The following is a 25790-nucleotide window of genomic DNA, read 5'->3' as shown; positions in this document are numbered from 1 at the left end:
CTGGCGGCACGATGGCTCGCGACATCGTAGATAAACGAGCACTTCTGCCGCCAGAAACACTCGGCGTTCCTTTGCATGTCGGATGTTTACCCGCGGTTGGTTAACATTTATCTAATCGCGCGAAGACGCACGGAACGATAGCGGTTCAGATATGCGGAACAACATGCGCGAGCCGCCAAAACAAGATGAACAAATCATGATTTTTTTTATCTAGTTAAACAAGAATTATGGTTTCAATCCGATTTATTTGATTTCATTCGGAACAGTTTGATTTAAATTATTATATGTAGCTAGAAAATAGTGATCTTTTACCACCAGATGTATTTTTCAACGTGGCAGATTGATCGATCAATTCGTCCGATCACTAATTCCAATTCGGAAAAAAGAATTAATGTAAATATAAAGGACAGTTTAAAGTGCAACAATTTAGCGCTGTCATTCCCGCCATACTAAGAGAAAAACAGCTTGATTTTTCTAGTTACTAAAAAAAAAGAACTTCTCGTTTTTTATTTTTTGTGACTTGTGACTTGTGACTTTTTTCCAATATTACATTACCTCTCTAGCTTTTGTTTCTTACTTTCGCATTTTGATTTTGTTGCAATAGGAATTTACGTTGCTGATGAACGAAGAGTAAGGTAGCAATGAATCTCAACGCTGCAATTTGTTCCGAAGAGCTCTTCTTTTTCCTCGTGAACAGTCTCATACAAGTCTTCCTTACTTGCTGATCCTTTGATTTAAATGCAAAACAAATGCAAGTAGAAAGCACCAAATGATAGAAAAACTGTTAATGAAAAATATTTTGGGATTATTTATGCAGGAAATGTTTGCTTTACGTCACCATTGTAAGACCGGCCTAATTTAAATCAAGATTTACATCATGATTTATATCCCAATTTAAATAACGTTGATTTTTCTTCTCCACCCTGGTCAAGAGTGTACCGGCGGAGCCACTAAAGCTCGCTAACCCGAAAATCGCCCCTATCTTCGTTCTCTCTCTTCCTTTGCAAAACAGGCAAGACGCCGCTTGTAGTTGTGGAACAGCGCGTTTGTGGCGCCCACGAAAGGGAGCCATTCAGCGTGCCAGAATCGATCGCACGAAGGTACTCCACCATGCTTTCCGTCTACGTATCCCGGCGGGTGCTTCGGGCGTGCAGACAGGCGCAGCATGTCCGTGAAGTAATTGCAAGTCTTCCAGGCGTTTGAGTACAGGAGAAGGGCAATGGAGACGGCCAGACATGCTCTGCTCGCAATTGTGTGTGGAATGCATCGTAAGTGACCAACTTCCTGCATTGGTCACACGATAACCTGCTGCGTGATGATGGCGACGTCATGGAGTCTGTAGAGATGGTCGCACTTTTGCGACCATCTCGCGGCGTTTTCTTCAAAGGATTTGTCTAACGTCCCGGTACGTGCTGAACCTATAGCTTTTCCACCACGGCCGGGCTGTGTCTTTCCCACGGCGGGTCATTGCCCGCAAGTCTTCCCCCTTACCCAAGCGCCGTTGCATCCTGACACACAAACCTACACAGCCAGCATCACTCCTAAGCGCACTTGTGAACGGGCAGACCGTTTCGTACACTAGGGCAAGTGCCGTGGACGTGGTTCTCGGACGCAGACCACACCGGCGGAGACCGCGGTTCAAGTTCCAGTGGTTGTGGGGGCTGCCTGCGGGGTTCCCTAATGCGACGGAGGCTTACGCACAGACGTAGACTCAGCATCGGGTGAAGCCCCCGGGGTGGTTCCCGTATTCTTGAAATCCGGTAGGATATTTCGCTGCGCTTGTCATCATGCGGCCCAAGTGTGTTGTGTCTGGAAAGTGTTTCGTTTATATATTGGCTTTAATGTACCTAACGCTCAAGCTCCAAGGGACTGTTTTCCCCGTGAGGCACGTACTGCGCTATTCCTGGAATCATCGGAGTCAGTTTACTTTCTCTGACTGTTAAATAAACCAGGGCTTGTGTCTCAATGTTTGGGCTCTACACTCTTAAAAAAAAAGGAGTCCAAAGGGAGTCGCTGCTTCCATGACTCTCTTCGCTGCCTCCATGACTCCCTTTGACACTTCACGACTCTCTTAGAGAGTCAATGATTCGTGTGACTCTGTTTTTACTCTTTCACTTCTCAACGGGAGTCACAGGTCAGCAGCATTTGGCGCATAATATTCGTTTTATAATTTATTTCCCATTTATTCAATGCCTAATAAATTTTGTGAATAGATCGTTCCACAAAGTAGCGATCAACTAGTACACACCCAACTAACGCTCCCCAGTTTTTATTTTTTTTTTTATTTCTAAAATTGTCACTTACATTTAGCGATTAGTTGGCGAATATAAATACTACGAGCAAATCACGAAAAGACTAGTAAATATTATAGTATTGCATAGAAACCAGATGTCACAAAAAAAAATAAAAAGCCATAAGATTTTAGATCAGTAATACCTTTGCGAGACAAGACACTTTCAACGGATAGTTTTGGTTTGACCGTGTTCTGGATCAGTCGTCTGCCATCGTCTCCACGCAGTCGTTGCTCACGTCGTCGTCGTGAATTGCTCCACGCTTGCGTAACATGCAGTAATGACCCTTTTCTTTTGATGGCTACTTATCGGGCACAACTAATAACGAAATAACTACGATTTTGATGGCACAGGGAGTGAGCGAAAAAGCCGCCCCGACGAAGTCAAGTGAACGCAGGTCGACGTACGCCGAACGCCTCGCAAGATTAATGCGTGCATTTGTTTGTAAGCTGGAGAACAATCACTAAGACTTGTACTCAAATTTCGTAAAACCATTTCGTCGGCGTTCGCTATTTTCAATGAGGCTAATGCGGTACATGACGACCCTCGCTGTCCGAGAAGGCGTTCAGGAGCAAACATGCACCTCTTGCTACGGCGCTGTGACGAAATTGACCAAGGGCAGCGGCGTAGACTTTCTATTTTTCCGGGGGGGGGGGGGGGGGGGGGGGGGGGGAGCACTTGTCTCAGCAATCCTATAGCATTTTTACTGCTTCCTGGAAAAAAAAAGTTTGCCGGACCTCTGCAAAGAAGGCATCTACAGGCCTCTATTACCTCACCATATACCGATCAAAAATCTCCTCCCATGCTGGTGTTTCTTTGTTTTTGTTTTTTAAGAGTTTGTAGTCAATGGCAGGAAGATACAGTAAATAGGGCCATATCATTTCCAGCTTTTTTTAGGAATGGTAGCCATTGTGATCCAAGACCTGAGGCCGCGGGTGCGTTGTCGTAATGAAGGAGCACTCCCTGTCTGAACTCTCAAAGGCGTTTCGGCCTTGACTGCGGCGAATAATTTAGTAATTGGGGTTACATAGTCATAACCTGGTATTGTGGCTTCACCTCATAAATATTTGCAAGAATAAAAAACACCCTTGGCATCACAAAATAGTTGACCGAGTGGTTGTTATTGTTCGTCGAACATCGACGAAAAGAAACAATCCTTTCTGCTCAGCGTTCGGGACGGGACCCAACAAGGCTTGCTGTCGTTCCCACTGTACGGAACTCTACAGGGCCTGCTATCGTTCCGTCTGAACAGAACTCTTGTGCACATGCTATCAGTCCGTTTGTACAAAACTCTAGAATTTTTTCTTTTTTTAACTTGGAGTGTTTTGAGTTTTGTTGGTCTCTTTCAACGCTTTGTAACAAGGCGGAGTTAGTAAAGTGGTGTTACACAGCTGTCTGCCGCTATGGGACAACCAGAGGGGCCGAGATATGTTTTTCTTTTAAAGTGAGAGCGTGCTCACCACCCCACGACTGATCCAAGGAGAAGTAACAAGTGCAGGAGGCATGCAAGTACCTTGGCAAGCCGGCTCGCTATTGCTCTATTTCGTTTCATATAAGTAAAAAGAAACACAAATTTTGTTTCTTAATTCTTTGAAACTGCACATGTCAAGACCAGCTAAGTCGAAGTTTACGTGAAAATAAAATGATTTACAACAAAAATAAACAAAATAGCGTTATTGAAAAATAATCAAACGAGGATATAACAAATATGCGTGGTGCATACAGAGACGACGACACTGTGCGCTTTGTACCCGGCGACGTCGTGAGACGACTGGGCGTCAAGAAGCGCATGGCAGGCCGAAGGATGAAACCGCAGTATGTGTGCGTCCACAGGTTTCCAAAGTCAAGGGTTTCCGAGGCTGTCCCAGCTTCCGAGGGTGCACAAGCAACTTCGGGGGGATGCGTGGGCAGTGCTATCTTCGAAGCACTTCCCAAGATTCAGAGAAAATGAACACAGTTGGCAAACACTCGAGTCTTAAGGCCCGTTAACACTCTTGCAACCGAGTACGACCGAGAAAGACGAGATCTGCGAAAACTTCTTAAAAGTTCTTAGGACGAGGGAACACACTGGCATTCAGGCGCCGTCTATGCGGTGACCCTGGAACTGCATTGCACAAGAGCGAAGGTTTCGCGGGATTCCCGAGGTCAAACGTGCGTAATACATATAAGAAAGGCTCGTTTATAACGTTGACAAAAGCTTATCGAGCCAAGAAGGAAAGGATAATGCGCGAGGGAAATAGTAAATATTCCCGACCACCAAGTTTACACTGCTACCCAATAGATAGCGCCAGCGTGTCCACTCGTTGTAAGAGGTTTTAAGGAACCCAGTTTTAAGAGGTCGCAGGAGTGTGAACGGGCCTTTAGAGAACCATGCAGTGAACGGAAAACTTAACAGTTCATCCGTTCTCGGCATTTGATACACTGTTCATCAGGTTGTTGGCAGGCCTCTTCACGATGTAGAATTCGTGCATTACTTTAGTATCTGTTGATTTTTCTGGAAACAGGTGCCAGCAGGTATGTGCATAGACAATAGTAATTATATTCGTGCATCGGTACAACGTTTTTTGTTATTTTATTTTAAAGCTTGCAATTTAGTTTTGAAAGAACTTCGTGGTTTCCATGGCGGAGTTGCAAAGATTATATTGGTGCGCTCAAAACCAGTCCAAGGTCAAAACTAATGCCGAGGCATCTAAAAAAAATTACCAGAAACAATGTGATTTATTATGTTGTCAAGCTAGGCCTCGGAAATGTTAGCCGAATCTGGTCCACTAATACTCACCCATGTGGGAGGGTGTCTTTAGCGCCCATGCTTGTTGTTTAATTAGACCTTGAACATGATTCGTTACTACGGAGGACTTGCATTAGGAATGAGTTTTCTAGTTAAGGGTGGTGTTGCTGTTAACAAACCACTGTATTAGGTGGGTAGAAAATAAGAGTGAAGAAGTGAACTTTGATCTTTAATGGCAAGTAGGCTCATATGGAATCATTTTTGCGTCAGTGGAGGCTCAAGTATGCACGACACTGAAGGGACTTTCCTTTCAGTCGACGGAGACAAGGGTACCACAAGAGCCAGCGAGGGAAAGAGAACGGGACCTCTTGGTGTCAACGCCTTGCCGCCTGCGTGGCTGTGCCCCGAACCGTGCAGTTTTTGCCGAGGTAAACAATTAAGCCATTTGAAAGTTTTGCCGATAAAAAAAAAAAAAAAACTGCAATTCAATGCAGCACTGAAGTTTGCGAGTTGCAGATAATGTCACAGGTAGGATAGATAACCTCTACATTCTCAGAGTTCTGTGGACTAAGGGGCTGCCCAAAGATAACACAACAGGATGGCGCCCCGCTCCAGAGCACCTGCATATGTCGCACCATAGCCTCCTTTATACTGACAAAGCTTGGCAGATTGCCACGAGAAGCTGTCGCCCAAATAAAAAAGGTGGAGTGGCATACAGCGGAGAAGAGTCTCGCCGCAGCGGATGCGAAACACGAAAGAAGTAAGTTTCGGGTACTCGCCACTACAAAAGCTGTGCGCTGACGTCCAGGTTCCCGTAGGAATGTCTCTTTGATGCTCTGTGCTACCAAATCCTCACGCTCCAAATCTGTGACCAGGCACTCTATGACTCTGTCGTTGAACTGGCAGGCTTTCTGAGTATAGAGGTGTTATAGTCATACTCTAATCCACTTTACTCTTTGTTTTTCTGCAGGGTGAAAGCATCTTTTTGTTTGCATTCTTAAAAAAGAGGGTTAGACTTATGATTAAATTGGTGCGGACAACCACTAACAAGCTCTGTTTGCTGTCGTCGATGCCTACGCTGTTCTTATCGATGCCGATCTTCGCAAAAGAAAACAAGATAGGGCAGGAAACAAGAGCGGAGGAAAGCCGTGCCATTTTCGTGGTCGACGTAACTACTCATGTTAAAGATAAATCACATGTAACTATGGTTGTTTAAGATAAACCTGTTTGAAAGGGTGTCTTCGCTATGCCAATTTGTAAACATTTTTTTCAAAGCTGGAGAACAAGTGAGATAAGTATCATCCGCTGTCTTCTCAACTGGTTTTTTTCAATATTTTATTAGGACTACTTGGCCAGAACTTAAACCAAAAACCAGATTCGGGCTTATATTCGAAGGCGGTTCTTTTCTGCCAAACTTCAGTAACATTTATCTAAGCAAAGATGATAAACAAATTACTATTAGTTTTAGTGTCCCGCCATTTCTGCGTGCAAGAGATGCATTGGTATAGCACACGAAAAGTTATAGGATACTTTGTAATGCAGAGATGCATTATTTTGTTACTCAGATGAAAAATTTGTGATGATTACTACCTTGTAGTAGGCATTGTACATGAAGCGTTCCGTCACATGCACACAGATGTTAAAGCAAGCTTTTAGCCCTCTCTATTTTCTATCATGGCTTGCTTTCGTTACAACTAAAAAGGGAGCACAATAAGACGGGGACGAGACAGGCTCACTACCGAGTAGTTTATTCAGAAGTGCTCACAAGTGCTCACTACCGAGTACTTTATTCAGAAAAAAGGTCTTCCCTTCCTTCCTCGTCGCTGTCTTAAAGGGGCCCTGCAAGGAATTTTTACTGGTTTTTAACTTGCACCGAACCTGAGCTCACTGAACGTAGTAACTTAATGAAACTTTTCTTTTCTCGAAATTCGTTTTATTTTTAAAGTTATAGGCAAATTAAAATTACCAAAAACAAGCAAAAAATAACCTTCTTCATGACGTCCTTGGTTGCTTGAGTGGCCATGAAGTAGAGGAGGGGTAGTGAGCTTAGCGAGCGCTCACGGGCTGGCGCACTCTGTGTCGACAGCGCGAGAGGGCGCCACTAAAGCACGTTCTGGATAGGCTGTATGCAGCGGGCAGCCAGAGCGGCTCTCATTGCATTTGTTGCGCGATTAAACACTAATTCGGCATGACACTTCATTCGCCACAAACGACAGCAAACGCGAGGTAAAGATCAGTTCAGAATGGGAGCCACTTCGCGCTGCCATACCGCGAAACGGCCAAACCGCAAGGCAAAGCTTCTCGCCAAAGGCCTTCGGAACGCTCGGAGCCGGTCGGATCCACCAATCCGTAAACGACCGCAGCCCCGCCGCGTACATTCGGGACCTTTCCGTGTCTGCGCCTGATCCCACTACTCTTTTCTAGTATGCGCCGCCTTTTTTACCGCTTGGTGGCGAGTAAGTCGGCGGGTCATTTCTTGTTTCCGTACTTTATAAACTGCATTCGTTTCTTTTCTGATCTAAAATACTGAACAAAAACTACTTTTATAAATAATTGAAACGGTTTGCGCCACTTATATTATGTATTTAGATTAAAAAGAAGCTTTTAGCGCCTCGGACCAGTAGTAAGCTCAGGACCAAAGACGTCAAATTTTGCGCGCTTTCGGTACCGCGGGTCGCCCCCGTCGGTGAAGGAGGTTTCCGCGTCGTACGGTTAAAATATGACGCACTGATATTTGGTTACTCTCTCCGTGCCCGCTGGCTTGCCCGAACCCCAAGAGACGTGAAAACCGGAAAAAATTTACTTGCTTAAATATGATTGCAGGGTCCCTTTAATGCACTCTTTTTTCATTGCAGCCACGAAGCAGCTTGCCCAGCAAAGAATTTTATTATGCTTTCTTTGACTGTACTAGACACTCTCAGTAGATAAGCCCCAGTCTTGCCTAGCACCTAGCTTATGCAGGGTGCGGCAGAACAGGTACAGCTAGACTTTGAACCCTCCCCTGTTTCCTCAGTAAGGACCGTGCTCCTCGTGCTTCAAGTGCTCTCGGTGCACTTACTGATGTATTACTTACGTTCCCCTTGAGCCTCAAATTTATATTCTTTTAAAAAAAAATGTAGACAATAGCAGCAGCAGCCTCCCCCGCCTCTCCACTCTCTATCTCTCTCCATGGGAATATTTTAGGTTTCTCCTGATGGCTAAAAGAATTTTGAATGCAATGGTCTGCATGTTGTGGTGTCCATCTGTAACCTGATACATCATCAGGGTGTCTACCAACCTGAAATTCTTAGGAAAATCGTCCAAAATTCGGCTTGATCAGGGAAAATGGCCAGTGAAAGTGGTATGCCGATGCGGAACAAAGCTTGACGGTTGCGCATGGGCACGACTATGCTGAATAACGTTTCTGAAATTTGATCCTTCGACCCAGAAGCGGTCAGGAAGTTTTTATCAAAATAGTCGAGGGAAATTCTAGAAAAGTCAGGGAATTTGAAGTCAGTAATTTGGTAAACACCCTGATGCACTGGTTCCACCGTACGAAAAACTTCACAATCAAGTGAGAATTGGGGAAGGCGAAATATAGAGAGGCAGCAACGGGCGTCTGCCTCACTTTTCTTCACCCTGCTTCATGGACTTCCCATCTATGACACTGTGGTCACTTAACACGTGGTTGACAATTTTACTCTGCTCACCTAAACTTCGTCTGACTTCCAGGACTTATTTCTTATCATTGGTTTTTTTCCCAGGACCCAGAAAAGACTTTCAGGAACCCGACATTACTTTTCACTGGAAAACACCCATGGACATCTGACAGCATGTGCGTTGTATGCGAGGACCTATGAATCGACGTCCTGGACTTTTCAGCAGGAATCTCTCTGGTATTATCCATGTACTGAGCCTAGTAAGGTCAGTATGTGGCGGCGAATCGACGAAGCACTCTTTTTGTGCTTGAGCAGCCTCATGGGTAAAGAAATACAAAAATTTTGGTAAGAGCTGTGAAAGTTGTGACAGCACTCGGGGCACATTCCTAGAACAGGGAAAAGGAATTACCAATAACGGTTACTGTTGTAATGTTTTCCATATGTATTGGGTGAATATTCCAGCTATAATACAAAGGTTTGTGTGTTCCATTCTGTATCCAAACTTCTGTTAAATTTCTTCTTTTTTGTGCATCTGTTGATCTGAGGATCCAAACCATAAAAGAAGAGACTGCAGAAAGAAAAACAAAGCTTTGAAAAAACAGCCAGTAGGCAAACCAAGCCTTTAGAAAGCTTATTGTACTTTATTTTTATTGTAATTTAATCCTGCAACACTAAGCAGGCAAAGCAAGCCTTCACAAAACTTGTCATTGTAATTTATTTTCATTCTTGTCTAATAACTAAACCAGTCTCGTGTATTAGTATTATTGCTTGTGATGGTATTTGTTTAGTTATTGTGATAAAACACCTGTTATAAGCCGAAGCAGGCTTTTGAGCCAATATGTATTACGTTAGTTTCTAATAATGTAATTGTTTTAAATACTTGTGGTTTATTTTGCAGTACCTGCATAGTAAGACTCATGAAGTTGCATGTGCCCAAATCGCAGTCATATGAGCTGAGACAAAACAGCTATCTTTATTGTTAAATTTGAAGGTTTCTGCAATTTATTGCCACCCACCTGTCCACTCAAAGCAGGCATGAAGCAACAGAACATGCTGGTTTACACCAGCTCTTGCCAATACTCCAGACATGTGACAAAAGAGATATCTAACCTATATTGAATGATAAGTGTGATCAAACTAATAACAAGTTAAGCTGCCGATTAAAAAAAAACTTTCACTTTTTTTGTTGTGTGCAAATTCCAATGTAACAAAATAATGCTGTCCTGAAAGCTTATGTTGTGTCTCATGATAAATTTTAGAGCAGCATTCAGTTTAGCATCGTTAAGGCCGTCATCATTCATTTTTCCATGTTTCATTAAAGGAAAGTGACGAAAGTGACGGGGCGCCAGTCACTTTAAGAATCGCTACCAGCTTCACCAGTTTGCACAGAATGATTGCCCACAAGCCCAGTGGTTATTTTTTGCATCTGGACATGGGAAAATGCATGCGAAAGAGTTGGCAGACTCGTGAAGCACCAGGCCACGCTCAACATTCAGAGAACGTTTAATAAACGCAATTCAGACGGCCAGGGCAATGGTGAGCGTTCTTTTTGAGAAACTGGGTGCATCCTTGGTATCTGGACGAAAATAAACTTGTTCGGTATCGTCGAAAAAAAAAAAAAAAGAGTGGCCTACGCTGCGTGCCTTTCCTGGCATTCAGTCATGGCACGCGTGGCGGCTGTGCAAGTCATCAACAGAAGGAACCTGACACATATTTGGAGCACGGACAGTTGGATCTGGTTAGGAGAAACTTTAATAATTGGGCACATCGAGGAAAGCCTTAGTGTAAAGGGCCGACTTTGATGCCCCAAGAACTGCGCATTTTGAATGCAGGGTTATCTTACTTATCACAGCTTTCTTCGCGGGGTATTTAACCTGCTATTTTACTTCGTCATATCTTATAATCTTTATCTGTTCACCATATGAGAATCACGAAACGTTATTCTCCCGCTGAATAAATTATCTCGTCTTGCCACGATCTATTCGTACACCGAGAATATCGAAGCTCTTACAGTCCGGCGCAGTGGCGCCGCTCACCTGAAATGGTTTGTCCCCGGAAATACATAAATGACCTAAACAATTTTAGTATTCTATCTTTATTTCTGTGTGTGGAAGTAAAGTTGTTTCTTTTTTTTTAAATATAAATTATACCGGAAAGTAAAACTTCACTCTGTATCATCTTTTCTCGAATCACTAGTCTCTAATATGATACCTCTTTGTATGCTGCATGTAAAATGCTGTATATAGTTTCTCCTCCCTTTTATTGTGTAACTGATCGCTCTAGCTGTCAGTGACCTACTCTGAACAAAAATATATGAAATATGTTTGTTAGCTTCCTGGAAACTGGAACTCCGAGTAATCTCTCGTGTAGGGCACTGCTAAGCGTAGGCTTTGAAGAGTGACCCTAGTTTGGGGAGTTGTGTTTTCTTTCTCAATAAATTAATAAAACATCTCTTTAATAAACATCAATGCCGAAATAGAGTATGACAGGATACCCGAATTTAAAAAAAAAAAATCGAAGGTGGTGTTTTTTTTTACTTGCATCGGAATTTTTCGTTGTTTATTTTTTCCCATGTTTGCCTAAATATATCCCAACTATCGTGTCACTCAGATACCTCATTATATTTAAAAAAAATAGCCATATACAATTAGAATACTACCTGCAAATTATATAATAATGACTAAATTATTTCACGAGATACAGGCCTCCAAATTTTGCCAATTATCGTTTGAGGAGGCATGTTTGGCAATTTAGAGAAAAAACAAAAAACTTAAATAAATATTTTTACTTTATATTACAAGCAAGCTGTACCCCCAGTTTGGTTTTGTTAAGAATAAGAATTCTTCTAACTCTATCCTTTTAGTTATTCAGTTTCAAACGTGTCCCCCCCACCAGTGCACGATAATGCAACTGTCCACCTCTTGATGCCTTTCGATTTTTGGTCAAAAATAAGCGTAGATTCGTTTATACCATACACTATATAATGACATAAAAAAAAACATCAGTTGATTTAAAAATGTCGACCAGCAACCCTTTGGTCGATCTTATCTAAAATCACCCTATATACTTCGCTGTCCAGTGACATCTCCTGTGCTGCTCTTTTTGTTTTGTCATTTCTTTTGTTGAAAACAATTCGAAAGTGAACAATTACACATTTACCCGGCCGAGAGCCTCTTCGCGCCTCAAGAAGGCGCCCTTGCTCATGGCGGGTTTCCCCAAGATTGACAATGTCTCGTCGAGGTTGGCATACACGGATCCAATACTTGAAAATAGCCACACGGCGCAGTCATTTACACCCAGTTTGGTCTTGTCCGCGAGAAATGTTGGCTCTGTGGGTGGTTCTGGGGTGACAGGTTTAACTTGGTGGCGCTTGTCACACAAGAATTTAAATTCTGACCGGGGCCCAACTCGTTTTTCTGACTTGAGGATAAATTTCCCTTCATTGCAGGAGCACTTATGCATGTCGAGATCACGTACCGCGTTGGTAAGGTGTGCGGGAGATAGAATCCTCCTCTCAGATAGTGAGTCCAGATCAAACGTAGGTCTGGTGGTTCAACAATTATAAGATCAGGAAGTAGTTCTTCGACTTCGCCTTGCTCCCAATCAAAATGAAACGAATCTACTGCAGCCGTACCTTGACAGAAATCTGTCGAGGTGAAAGAATTGTCAATTGGCGAGAGAGAAAAAGGGGTGGATATGGCCAATTTCAAAACTACAGCACCTTCGTCTCTAGGCACAAGTTCAGTAGACTCCTCCTCGCACGTCTTCGTCGGGCTGCCAAATGTACTACTTTTGTTTCCTAGGGAGGAGTGGATTTGCGCAATAAAGAAGAGACTGAATCATTTGGAGTAACCACATGTTCAGAAGGTTCTTCCGTGCTGCCAAATTTATCAGTTGAGTTTCTTGGTTGTACAGAAGGTGCATCCCTGACCGATGGACCGGATGCGGGAGATTTTTCCCCAGACTGGTTCTTGCTATCTAGCTGATAGTGCTGCCGCATTTCTCACGTATATTAGGTGGTCCCGAGGGAAAGGTGGTGGGGGTGGTTGATGTACATGGGACATCCACTGCCGCAGAAGGACAATCCTTGGTGGTAGCTGGCGTTGGGTTGGCGCCCCTAAAATTGTTAGAGCATTAGGTATTTTGCCACAGCAAGGCACAGGCGCGAAAAAGTAAGACAAGAAATAATAATATTGCATAGCTTGAACCCACAAGAGCGCAAGGTTTAAATCGCGTGCGCGTGCGATACACCCGAGCTGATACGAGAAAAGTTTCTTGCAAAGGTTTCATGCAATAGCGACCATATTGGGGGATATTGGGTAATTTCGAAGTTCATTGCTTGACACCTTTTCATATGAGCCTCTCCTCGCGCTCAAAGTATTACTTTATCATCTGGTGCCATATACGTGTGCGATGATTCAGGACGCACCCTTCCGATGCGTTGGACCTCTCGAACCTGCCTGTCCTCAAGTTTCCATGACGACGAAATACGTTTTTCATGCTCTGGCGTCGTGTCTGCCACCGCTTGCAACCGCCCATTGGAAGCCGACGTGCTCTTCACAAGGTACAAGGAAACACGATGGCAAACAGACCAATACTACTGCTCCAATACCGCGGCATAGAAATCGGCGAAGAGATACCACAGGATATGTTGGTGGCATGAACGATGCGAACTCTCGGGTTATTGCGAGCATCCTGGTTACTTTTCTGCAGTAAAGATGACAGCTTTGATGGTGTACGAATAAAGAACCACACAAACACACACACACACACACACACACATGTACACAAATACACATAAGCGGGATGCCGTGATTGTCCGAAAACCGAGAAATGTTGTGCCCATTGCCGGAACCAGGCGATTCAGGAGCTTACAGACGGTCTTGAGATAGAACAGAGTGGGGTGCCTTCAGAACAGATTCTTATTGATATAAGCACGCTGCAAAGAGTAAGGACCACTTTCACACCAGCACTTCCTTATGTTTTGTTATGTTACGAACTCCAGTCACGCCAATATTCGTCCCAGAGGCCGCGTGCCAAGCTACACCGTAAAGTGGTTGCCATACGGCATACAAATTATGCATTTTGCAGTGACTGGGGGTTCCATATTGAACTAAGTGCTCGCAACGTAACGTAACATAAGAGAGGCCGCTGTATGAATCAGCCGCTATCCACTGCGGTATTGTAATAGTTGAGCGGGACGCCATCGCTTAGGCGATAAAATCATGAGCGCTGACACCCTGCACAACGGCGGACGCGACCGACAGCCTCGAAATCCAAACTCTTTAAATTATACAAGATACGCTTCGTCGTTATTTTCCATAATTTTAGACAAAGGTGTTTTAATGCTCTCCCGGTCCTGCCGTCGTTCACCGCGTTCGAACATACAGCAATGCCGCACGCAACTTTCACGCTGGCACAGCGCTAACTTAGCGCTCAACCTACGCTGAATCGACTCGAAACTTTAGCTGATACTCGCAGCGCCAAATGTGGGAACCTCGTGGGTTTATGTTTGCAAGGGAACTGAACACTGCAGCAACTAAGGCAACTGCACGAACACACGAGGCAGAACTTCCGAGAGAAACGTGTCTCGTTTTCTTTTTTTTTTTTATTCCCCTTTTTGGCCGCCTCTAAGAACGCGGGACAAGCTCGAGAAAATCTGAGAGGCTAGAAGCGTTACGTCAGTCTATACGTCAGAAACACAATCAGCGCCGCCCTATAGGAATTTGCTTGAACACGTCGTTCACATACTTGAGCCACAACTCGAAGGATGGCGCAAGCGACCATCAAGATCATCTAAACCACCGGATATGATGTTTGTTTCCATCCTCAAACAAAAATTCGACATGTTTACTGAAAACTAAAGCTGCTATTTTGTACATCAGATATTAACCCTTCTTTATGACAACATGATTACCCATCGAATAGTATAAATATAGACAAATGTGATATTTGTGTCTAAGAAGGATCCAATTTTGCCTGAAATTTATTAATTTTTTTTGAGAAACAAAATGCGAAATTGCGAAAAAGGGCTTTGCTATGCAAAAGAGCAAATACCCAATTGTCTCTACAGAAGAGGTTGATCAATTGTGCTGACAAGCCATAGCGGTGAATCCGTGCAACCAAACGATGTTCGCCTGATTTTGACATTTTCATTGGTTTTTAAGCGAGTCTTACAGCAAAAGTTATACGTCAATCCTAAGTAAATTTAACACACGTTTGTAAGTTTTATATACTAATAGCTATAAAACGAATCAGAAATAAATATGCAACAGTTGTCGAGAAAATAGCTCGTGAATATGCTTCCGTAAAGCCAATTTTCCAAGAGGTCAACCTTCGAAACTAAAAGGAAAATGAAAAAAAAAAAAAGGCCCGGCTGTACAAAGACAACACTTTCTATCTACAAACCATTAAATTTTGGATGCAAATTCCTCTAACGGCAAACTCTTCCCATTCGTACTATCAAACCATAAATGACCAAAAACACCAATATTCGGAGATCCTCACCGATCTCGCTTTTTGCTCCAGAAATATATATCATATATCCAAATGAGGCCCATTGCCTATAAGGTGACATAAGTTAAATATGTTTAGGCAGTGACTAAACGTCAGAATCGCGCTTCTAACAGGGGAACACATTGTCCTTTTTCATGGCCGCCGTGGGACCGCAGCCTTAACATAATCGCTTATAATACAGGATATTTACCCTCAAAATTCTCACGAGATACATTTATTGCTTACTGTGTATCTTATTTACTATAACTTTTTTTATGGGTCGAGAGAAAATGTCAAGGGCAATTCGGTGGGATGAGATGTAACAAACACATAACGTCCCGGCGGGACCTGTTGCTCGATCGTCATAGGTGCAGTCCTATAGCCTCTCTTTCGCTCAAAGTCCGCGGCCGTAGTCGACGCCACAATTCGGATGGAGTCGCTGAAGCGGCGCCCAAAGTGCATTGTCACCGTGCACGTTGTGTTTGCGCGTTTGCTATGTCCCTGGCGAAACCAATCACGCCCAATAAATACCCCACGATCCTTTTTATTTTTTGCTGCACGTGATTCATTTGGTCACTAAGAGCAAACGCGCAAAGACGACGAGCGTCATGACTATGCACGTTTGGGTCTTAGTATTTCCGATAGTGTGTTGGCGCATGTGAAAATTAAGGACACACGAGCGCGCTGGGCAGGTAGCAAACACGCAGTCCTCTATCTCTATTTGTCGGTCAGTGAACATCTCCCCCTTTTGAGTACATGATAGCGATATGCGGCTGTGGCTGCGGTCGCCTCATCGTGGTACGCAGCGACCTTAAAAAACATACTCTTGCGGACGTCCGACTGACGACATGCTGCAAGCGACGTTGGCTTTGATTTCTTTGTTGATTTTTCTACTCTTTTGGTAAGTTGATATTACCTACCCTTGCCGCTTCTATAGAACGTTCGTAATACAGTCAGTGGGAGTCATTTTTTATGTAGTGTTAGATATTTCGTGCTAACTTCTGAAACACGCATCCGAGAGTTTAATAACTTGTTTTCAATAACTATTGCAAAGATTTGAAGTCAAACGCGTCGCCTGGGTGAGGACTATATCAGCTTGTTTAGTGTTAAGCTATAGAGGTAGAAAAAAGGCTCATGCACCGTTCATGATCTGCTCGCCTCAGGGAACGACGATTGTTCATCAGAAGTGACCGGCGGTTATGTTCAAAAAGGCTTTTTTATTAAGTTATAACGAGCCAACCCAAGATTAGATTGGAGTAAATATTCTTCGAGCACGATATATTTTAAAAGTAAGGGCAATGTTTTATCTAGATTGGGAAGGCGTTAAAGGGGTGCGAAAACCAACTTCTAGAGCACATTTCTTTGCTTCACAATGACGTACGTAGCAGTAGAACCTCAGGAGCATCAGTATTTCGTTGAAAAATGCGAGAAAACATATTTTAAACTGAATTAAACGATTACCAAATACCACCTGGTTGTTGGTGATGAGGCTTCGATACAACATCATGACAGCATCGGCTTCGAGCGGCAGCGCCACTGTATGGGAAGCACGCTTACTAGTACGAATTCCCTAAGCCACGACGTAATACCGAAGGTTTGGCGAAGAAAGCCAAAGCACCAGTTGGCCTCCTCCTTGGATTCACTCCGCCAACCAGTCGCTTCCCCTCATTCTTTGACGTCACTGACTTCGGGGGAACGATGTCTTTCAGCATGGGCGAGCGCTGCTTTGAACGTCGTTCTCTCCGAGTGACGCGGACGTCTCGAAGTGACCTGGGTTCACGTCGCAAAGCTTTGCCGGTAGCCGCTTTTGTGCGCGGTAGCTTCTTTGCGATGAAAGGGGGCAATTCAGCTATCGTCTCGCCGTCCAACTTAGTCGCCGTCGACCTGCTAAGTGCCCCTACTTGGATGAACGAGTAAGCCTCGTCGGACGAGACCGATGAAAGCGGTGCCGATCGCTTTTCATTATTCGCTTAGTGTTCGCCATTGAGAAAAGGTCACGTTAAAAGATCGTGGCGATGCGAGTGTAATTTCGTGGCAGTTGGTGTGTGACGATGTAAGAATTGTACAGTCGTGTTCACCGTGATCTGTGCCTTCGCTCGGAAAATCGCATCCCGTCGAGACCAAGGCAAACTTCCTTTACGCCGATGCCTTCTCTTCGTTCGCTTAGTGTTCGCCCTTGTTACGAGGAATGTCGCAAAATCGTCGTGGTATACACGTTTTTTGGCGGTGGCGTGACAATGCTGCGGTCACACCACTATTGATGCGATACGCTGCGTGAATACTCGAGTGATGCCACCGCCGTGCTGACCCCTCGGACTCGGCCTGCTTCTCTGCTCGCTCGAATAAACGAAGGATGTCAAGTGGTATGGCGCCTTCGAAACAATATTTATTTATCTGTGAAGTTGGCTCCTTTGCCGAGTCTGTTCGTTGTGATCAGCCGGTGGTAAATCTGGCAAGCAACAATTGCGTCGTCCTATCGTCACACATTATCCTGTCTTCACCTTGGACAACATAAGGTACGACATCTTTCAGTATCTTGCCTCGTGCGAGATAACAGAGCCGCCTCTCGACGATGTCATCCCGTTCAAGGAGCAGCAAGGCCGCGTCCGAAACCGACGTTGCCGATGTCGCCATATTGGCCAAGTCTCGGATCAAACGACGTGTTATCATAGCACGGACGACTTTCCGGGCTCCACAATCTCCCGGTGATATATTACAGCTCTTGTGCACTCTGACTAAGCGAGGTAGTAACGCGTTGACGCCACCAAGCGTCGAGGCTCATAACTACGGTTTACGCCTGGCCCTAGGGAGGCCGATGTCGTCGCAGGCAAATCGGGGACGCGACGGATATCCCGAGACGCACAGCGCTCTTCGATGACGGATTTTGAAGCGCTCCCAAGAATCGAACATTTAGAGCGGAAAATACAGCCACCCGCTTGAAACACAAGCGTACGATTGCCATTCGCAGATAGAGTTGATCTTGTTTAACTTATTTCTAAACGTGAGAGGTATATTTTAGTTTCGATTCAATATGCCTTTAACGGAGATCCACTGCGGACAGACACATCTTGAAATTATCAGCAATAGGTGTCTAACAAACGTAAAGGAAAAATGTTACTCGTATGCGAACCAAATTTACAAAATGCCTATCAAAGTAATTTACTTATATTTTGACGCCATAAGGGGATATGAAATCGAGGAGACCAAAACGTTTCATTTCATTCTACTCGCGCGTCTCGAAGTCTTTACTAGGGCGAGGCGACGTGCTAAGTGTGTTCGGATCGAATCCGCTAGAACATACACGTCCCTAGAGTATCTACGGGTTTGTTGCTTTCAATTCTGACGGTCTACTCCAATTCAATTTCCTCTTAATCGATGGCAATAATTATGAGGTAATCTTACGCAAGAGACTGCTTCTTGCGAATCCCGGATAGCCAATCGGCTTAAAAGTATCTTTTTTCTGAATTAATCGTGCTACATTGTATTATATCGACTCTATAAAGATATATTAATAATATATCTTTATTGCACGAAGAAATGAATTGCACGAAGAGTTGCACATTGTACATGTGGGCATTAATTAGAATAATCATCTTCGACCGTCTTGGTTGCCTTCGTTTGCAATAGAGTTACGAGTACCAACTCTTGATCGGTGAATTTTCGAAACTTTTTCAGGGCAATACGAAGAAAATATTGTTACTGGCATGGAAAGGGAATCCCGTACCTGTCTTTCATCGACTACGTGAGGCTGGTATACCATAATTTCACGAAGGTAAAGTCAGGATTGTAGCTTAATTGCAATCTTAGTCAATATTAAAATAATATAGATGACTATGTTTTATGACTACGTTTGAAATATGTGAGTTCTAGATGACAATGATCCGGAATAATTTTACGTCATGCTATAAAAGAATAACCTTTCACTATCTAGGAGTAGATAAACATATGCGCGTACTATTATTTTCCGAGAAATAAAAATAAGACCGATAAATTAAAATAAATAATTATAAAAATACTAAAATAAAATAAGATCGTAAGCAACGTACTGTTAGCGATCAGGAGATCGAAGTCGGAGAACGCCACCCAAGAGTTCGTCGGTGGTCTCCGACCCCGGCTGCTCCAGACAGAAGTTTGTACACGGTCCCCGGCGAACCCCCGAGCCTTCTTCGAGACGTGGCGGGGCCTCTCTGCCAGGAAACCCGAGCAGCACGCGCCAGCCAGCAAGCAAGAGCGTGGAAGCCCATCGCCCTCGCCCGTGGACAAGCGGAAGCGAGGCGAACGTTCCATCCGACGACGCCGACCAAGACGCAGCGCCGCTCTATAACTGCAACCTTTCTCTAATCCCCCATTTAGTGTAACCTTTAACGTTTTAATTAAGTCAAATGCAACCTCATCGTTAATTGGTTCACCCCCAAACGTTAACAATACTATCATGACTCAGGCAATTCAAATATTTCGTAGGCTTAGCTCCCACGTGGAACTTTCTATACAAGAGCCAGATTACCGTAACCGTGTTCGCAGGTGTGCTTTTAATTATTGCGGGTACATACATAACTCTCTGAGTTTGGAAGTTTTACTTCTACATTTTTTTTAATGTGATGGCACAACCGCAAGTGGCGACGGCGGCAAACAATGACGACGACAAACAGCGACGACGAGAAGCCGCGACGGCGCGAAGCGACAGAAACAAACGACGACCACAAACTGCCACTAACAAAGACGACCACAACATATTGGACTTGACAAAACCATGGAGCTGTGTGAATGTCACGCCAATTTCGTTGACAGCGCACGCGAGTACTTATCGTTTTGTCCAAACTCGATTCGTGGAACTACGTTGTCTCGACGGGCTACCGCCTCGGCTGCCGCCGTGTAGAAGGTTCTTCTTGAACCTACTGCGTTTGTCAAGGTAGCTCTAGCGGGCTGGCTCGAGTCGGTTGGCCCTCCGCCACCGTCGGAGGATGTACGTCGCCCATTTTTAGGATAATTGCGAGCAAAGGCTCGCTTTGGAGAAATACTCGCTTCCAGTGTCTACAGCAGTCTATTCTGTGGGAGACTCTAATTTGCGTGTGCCCGTGTGTGTGTGTTACTTCTTGTTACAGCCCTTGCATGAAGTTGTGCGACACAACTATCGCCGACATGGTCGTCTTTATGGGTTAGTCTGTTTTCATAAGTTTACCTTTTAGATTACTCAAACGTGGAAAACGTTTAAAATCGCCGATCAAAATCAAGGAACCTATTTGTTGAACCGATTATAAATGCATCGGTGTCATTTTCAACACCAGTCTTGACCATATAGCTTCAACTGTTTAAATCCTTCAGTGATGTCTAGAGTTATTCAATATTTCAGATCATGTTCTTTTATTGTGCCATCCTTCGTTCCGTTAAGACGGCACAAAAAATCAACAAAAAAAAACTATCTAAAGTAAGGTTTACATTGTAGAATTCATTATTTAATAAAATATAAATATCCACACAGCGCAAAACTGAATCGAGGCTTTTAAATTAAAATAGCACGAGTGCAATCCATCCTGCATGTTTAACGTGACACACAGTTCACAAAGCTGCCACTTTTTTATTTAACCGGACACTCGATGCACGGATCAAGTGTGAACAATATTTTTGTTTCATAACGTAAAGAAAGTGCTCGTGTTTTAGATAATATACTTCGTCCCATCCTACGATGGAAGAAAGGCCAAAGCCACGGGTCGCCAGGTCCAATCACGTTCCACGCTATACTAGAACACGCTTTACATTGCTTAGGGGTGAACGAATAATGCTCGAATCCAAAAGCGCCGCATCATTTCAATAGCTTCGACGCTGCAAAGAGCCAATATGTCGTGGCTTTCTTTGCACGTAAAATAGTTGAGTCACTCAGTGCTCTTCGATTTGAACCACTGTCCACCCGTCCCCCCATCAGTGATCCGAGACAATACGTGCATCGACGTGAAATACCGCACAATTTCTAAGTCGCTCGTGATTGGATCTGGTGGTACGTAGCTTTTGCCTTTAGTTCATCGTAGGGTGAGACGAAGTATAATAATCTTATTAAACATTAAAAAAGCTTATTTAGAAAACGCTCTGGTCTAAATTTATTTACCCGCTGGTAGAACAGATACTTTTGACTTCGCATATACCACAGTAATTAATATTCGGGAAAAGGTTATCGTAATAATTTACTAAAATATTTAAGAGGGATAATTATGCTCACTGATTAAATTTAAGTAAATTAGCATCAGTCGCGTGTGTAAATGTTCACATACCAGTTTGAAAGTGAAGAGAAAAGAGGATATGGGGGGAACTAAATGACTAATAAAATGCAATTTGCCAAATATTTGATTCTTAAGGCCTGACCCGATTAGCGGCGCCGCCGCCGTCGGGCCTCCCGGGTCCCAACGCCGAGAGGTCACATTGGAGCACTCTGTTTTACGGGCGTTATAGTCACGTGACAGGACCGGCTCTCGCCTGGCTCACGCGTTCTCGAGATCACGCGCGCGCCTCCGCCGGATTTCTTGCTCTTTCGTCGTCTGCTCTTCGTTAGATTCTTCCGTTCCACTGTCATCTTTCGCATATATCAGCATCGAAACCGCACTCGATGCCTACATGCGAGGTGTCCATGATGACCCGGTGATCAGCGTTAATGGGATCGCTCTAGCCTGCCCGTTGATCTTGCGACGTCGCCGCCGTCTGAAGGGGAGGAGGCAGATGCTTCGGGTCCGGCCGAGTTGGTGCTACCGAAACACCGAGGGGCAGGTCGGTGCGAGCGTGGGAGTGCCACCAAATCAACACGACATCCGTCACAACGCAGGTTACTCGCGACAAGAGCCTCGGAGAAACTCACTCGTTATTCCGGATTCAACTCCGTCAATTTCCCAGCGGTTGTTTTTGGCGTCCTTATCTGGGTAGTCTGGCTGCGTCTGGTCATATAAAAAGGTCACACACTTTCGAGGAATCGCTCCGTTGAAAAAGGCGCTGGGGGAAAGAGAGACTGCAGGCAGAAGGAGTGCCACGTGAAAGACACGCGGAGAAGCGGCTTGCGCGTTGCCATGGAATCGCCACGTCACTATCTACGCCACCTCCCGTTGGCTCCTTTCCTGTGCGTTGATGAACGGCGAGCCCTCAACCGCGCACGTGCAAGCTGCATTTGACGGCGCCCAGCGGCGAGCCGCTGAGGGCGAAAACTGGTTTTGGCCGTAGCCAGCGCGGCGTAGCGCAGCGCACGCGGATACTGGTTGGTCGCAGATATCGAGTTCCTGCTCGCTGGCCAATGAAAGGCGCACGTTCCGCGCTACGCGGCATTCGCTGCGCTCAACGTCGGAGTATAAAGGCGCGACCACATTGGCGTTTCGGAGGCCTGCGGCGCGACGGTCGTCGCTGCCGGTTGCCGGCGGAAACCAGTTTTCGGCTTCAACGTCACGACGTGCGGCGCCGCACACCCAACCGCTCCGTGCGCGGTTCAGAGCTTGACGCCGCACGCCGCAGAAGAGAGGAGCCAATGGGAGGTGGCGTAGATAGTGACGTCGCGATGCCATGGCAACGCTCAAGCCGGTCCTCGGCGCCTCTCGAAGCGAAGGACGTGTTTGGTGTCGTCTGCTCCCCCTATTTCCCCCCGATGCCTTCCCCAACGGAGCGGTTCCTTGAAACTAACCAATTCGGAATTACAAGTGAGTTTCTCCGTGGCACTTGTTGCATGTCGTCTCTGTTGTGACGGATGTCGTGTTGATTTGGTGACACTTTCGAAAGTAGCCTTCGTCTCTGGCGCGCCGCCGGGGCAGCAAAGCCCCGGCGGCGCGCCAGACCTCTCCTGTCCTTCGGTGTTTCGGTAGAACCAACCCGGCCGGACCCAAAACCTGCGCCTCCTTCCCTTCAGAGCGCGGCGACGTCGCAAGATCAACGAGCAGGTTAGGATAATCACATTCACGCTGATCACCAGGTCATTATGAACTCTTACCGTCTAGACAGCGAGTGCGGAACGGAAGAATCTAACGAAGAGCAGACCGCGAAAGAGCGGGAAATCCGACGGGAGGCGCGATCGCGGGAACCAGTGCTGTCACGTGACGCCTGCAAAACGGAGGCCAATGTGGACTCCTCGCGTTGGGACGCCGGACGGCGGTACCGCCCGGCGGCGCCGCCCGGCGGCGCCGTTCACGCTAGTGTGGTCGGGCCTTAACGGAGCCTTTAGCCGGCGGGGGCCAGCGGCAAGCGGCAAGCATCCGCCACGCCTGTGCGTCTACTTTCTCGCGCAATACTCGGAGAGCCAATCAGCGCAACTTACGGAGGCAGCTCAGCGAATGACGATGTCGAAACGCGTGTTGTTTATATAAAAAAAAACGCAATCTGAGTTGTGACATTAAGCAATGCAAGCCTGACGTTTTCCATTGCCTAATGTCACGACTCAGACTGCGTTTTTTGGTCTAAACACGTGTTTCGGCATCGTCATTCGCTGAGCTGCCTCCGTAAGTTGAGCTGATTGCCTCTCCGAGTATTGCGCGGGAACGTAGACGCACAGGCTTTTTCTAGAGTGATACTGTGGACGGGCCTTTACTAAGGTGCGGCGCCCAGCGTCGCGGTGGCTTGCCGCGCGACGCTGGCCGTCGCGGGCTGCCGACCAAAACCAGTTTTTCGGGCTGCGCCGGACGGCGCCGCGAAACCAACAGGGATTGCGAGGTTCCGAGGTCGCCGCTCCTCGCCGCAGAAGAAAGCGGCCAATGGGAGGTGGCGTAGATAGTGACGTTACGATTCTCTGGCAACGCGCAAGCCGGTTCTCCACGCGTTTTTCACGTTGCAAAGGATGGTAGCGTTGTTTCGTTTCCTCTGCTAACCCTATTTCTCCCAATGCCTATCCCAACGAAGCGGTTCCTCGAACCTGTGCGACTGTTTCCCTTTTTATATCACAAGACGGAGCCCGACTACCTTGGTAAGGACGCGCTAAGAACAACCGTTGCGAAATTATGGGAGAGGAATTCGGAATTAGAGGTACGCCTTTTCGTGGCACTTGTTGCATGTCGCCGGCGTTGCGCCGGATGTCGTGCTGATTTGGTGACACTCTCGAAAGTAGCCTTCATCTCTGGCGCGCAGCCGGGGCAGCAAAGCACTGACCTGTCCTCCGGTGTTTCGGTAGAACCGACAGGGCCGGACCCAAAAGCTGCGCCTCCTTCCCTTCGGAGCGCGGCGACGTCTCAAGATCATGATGTAGAAAACCCGAGACTGTGGTAAAAGCAGAGAAACTTGGTCGAAGAAGAAAGACAGGGGAAACGAACGTCTCAAATTGAGACGTTCTTTTCCCCTGTCTTTCCTCTTCGACACCATTTGCCTGCTTTTACCACACTCTCGGGTTTTCTACATCATGATCAACATCCAGCAGCTCGCCTGCGCACTCACTGTTTTTTCGTCTCAAGATCAACGGGCAGGCTAGGATGATCCTATTCACGCTGATCACCCGGTCATTATGAACACCTACCGTGCAGGCAGCGATTGCGGCTTCGATGCTGATATATGCGAAAGATCGGAGTCGAATCGGAAGAATCTAACGAAGATCAGACCACGAAAGAGCAAAAAATCTGACGAGAGGCGCGATCGCGAGCCCCAGTGCTGTCACGTGACGCCCGCAAAACGGAGGCCAATGCCGCCTACATCCGGGTTGGGACGCCGGACGGCAATGCCGCCCAGCGGCGCCGTCACCGCTAGTGTGGCCAGGCCTTTACATCTCCAGAAAAATGTCGTCCACCTCACGATTATGTTTGTCAGAATATCTGATGTTACGTTTTGCAGCTCCTATCAAGGATTTGTACCTACGCTCGTAGTTGGGGATCCACTGCTCGTTCGTGACATTTGTGTGAAGAATTTTAAGTCATTCACTCATAAGATAGTAAGTACTGACAGCTATCTTGTTTTTATACTAAAGTTCCAGTCGCATTTTGTGTAGTGAAATGAGAAATTTCCCTCGCATGACCTGTTCGCATGAAACGCATAAAGAAATTAAAAAGAACGTCACTGAATTCCGATAACTTTTCTGATATCTCGGATGCTTCACACTCTCTTTCAGAAGCCTAATGTAATGGGAAATTCCATGTGGGACAAGGTGATGCTGAACACCTCGGATGAAGAATGGAAAGCTGCAAGAAGTATAATGTCCACAGCTTTGACAACAAGCCGACTGAAAGCAGTTAGTAATCAGTGGGGAATATATATTTTATACTAGAACATACCGCGTCTATCCGTTTCAACTTGACTTCTTTTCATATGAAAGAAAACAAATTGCGACGAGAACAAACTGTCCGACTTTCCAAATATGTTAACTTCTTCGTGAAGCGTAGATTTAATATAAATAATATCGAGGGATAGCTGAACCTTCTTGCCACGCATTTCGACCGCTTCGAATTGGAGGGGCGTAGACGCGCACAGGTGTGGTCCCAGGAAATCCATATTGCTCGCGACGCTCTAATATGCACAAAGATTTATAGCAAAACACTAATTCCAATGTCTATAGCTATTTTTTTTTTTGCTTTATTTTGCAGAAAAGCACAGGTGATGGCCTGTTGCAAAGACGCACGCCTTCTGTGTTTGTTCCTTTTGTGCAAATAGAGATGAAAATTAAGATCAATCACTCCAACAACTTGAACGCATCGCAAGAAAGGC

General features: G+C 45.5%; 1 protein-coding gene across 1 annotated transcript in view; it reads left to right on the top strand.

Annotated features, from left to right (window-relative positions):
- The first annotated feature begins 15918 nt into the window (after positions 1-15918).
- LOC8028805 (cytochrome P450 3A41) overlaps positions 15919-25790 on the top strand; it is a 30568-nt gene continuing 20696 nt past the window's right edge. Inside the window, exons 1-5 of the mRNA XM_002401693.4 lie at positions 15919-16053; positions 18828-18924; positions 20255-20307; positions 24924-25020; positions 25198-25317. Of these exons, the coding sequence (XP_002401737.3) occupies positions 16001-16053; positions 18828-18924; positions 20255-20307; positions 24924-25020; positions 25198-25317 (420 nt within the window). The 5' untranslated portion in view covers positions 15919-16000. The remainder of the gene's footprint in view (positions 16054-18827; positions 18925-20254; positions 20308-24923; positions 25021-25197; positions 25318-25790) is intronic.

This window comes from Ixodes scapularis, unplaced genomic scaffold (assembly GCF_016920785.2).
Source record: "Ixodes scapularis isolate PalLabHiFi unplaced genomic scaffold, ASM1692078v2 PGA_scaffold1__304_contigs__length_218370807, whole genome shotgun sequence".
Lineage (NCBI taxonomy): Eukaryota > Metazoa > Arthropoda > Arachnida > Ixodida > Ixodidae > Ixodes > Ixodes scapularis.
The sequence above is the reverse complement of the archived record's forward strand: the minus strand, read 5'-3'. Positions and strand labels throughout refer to the sequence as shown.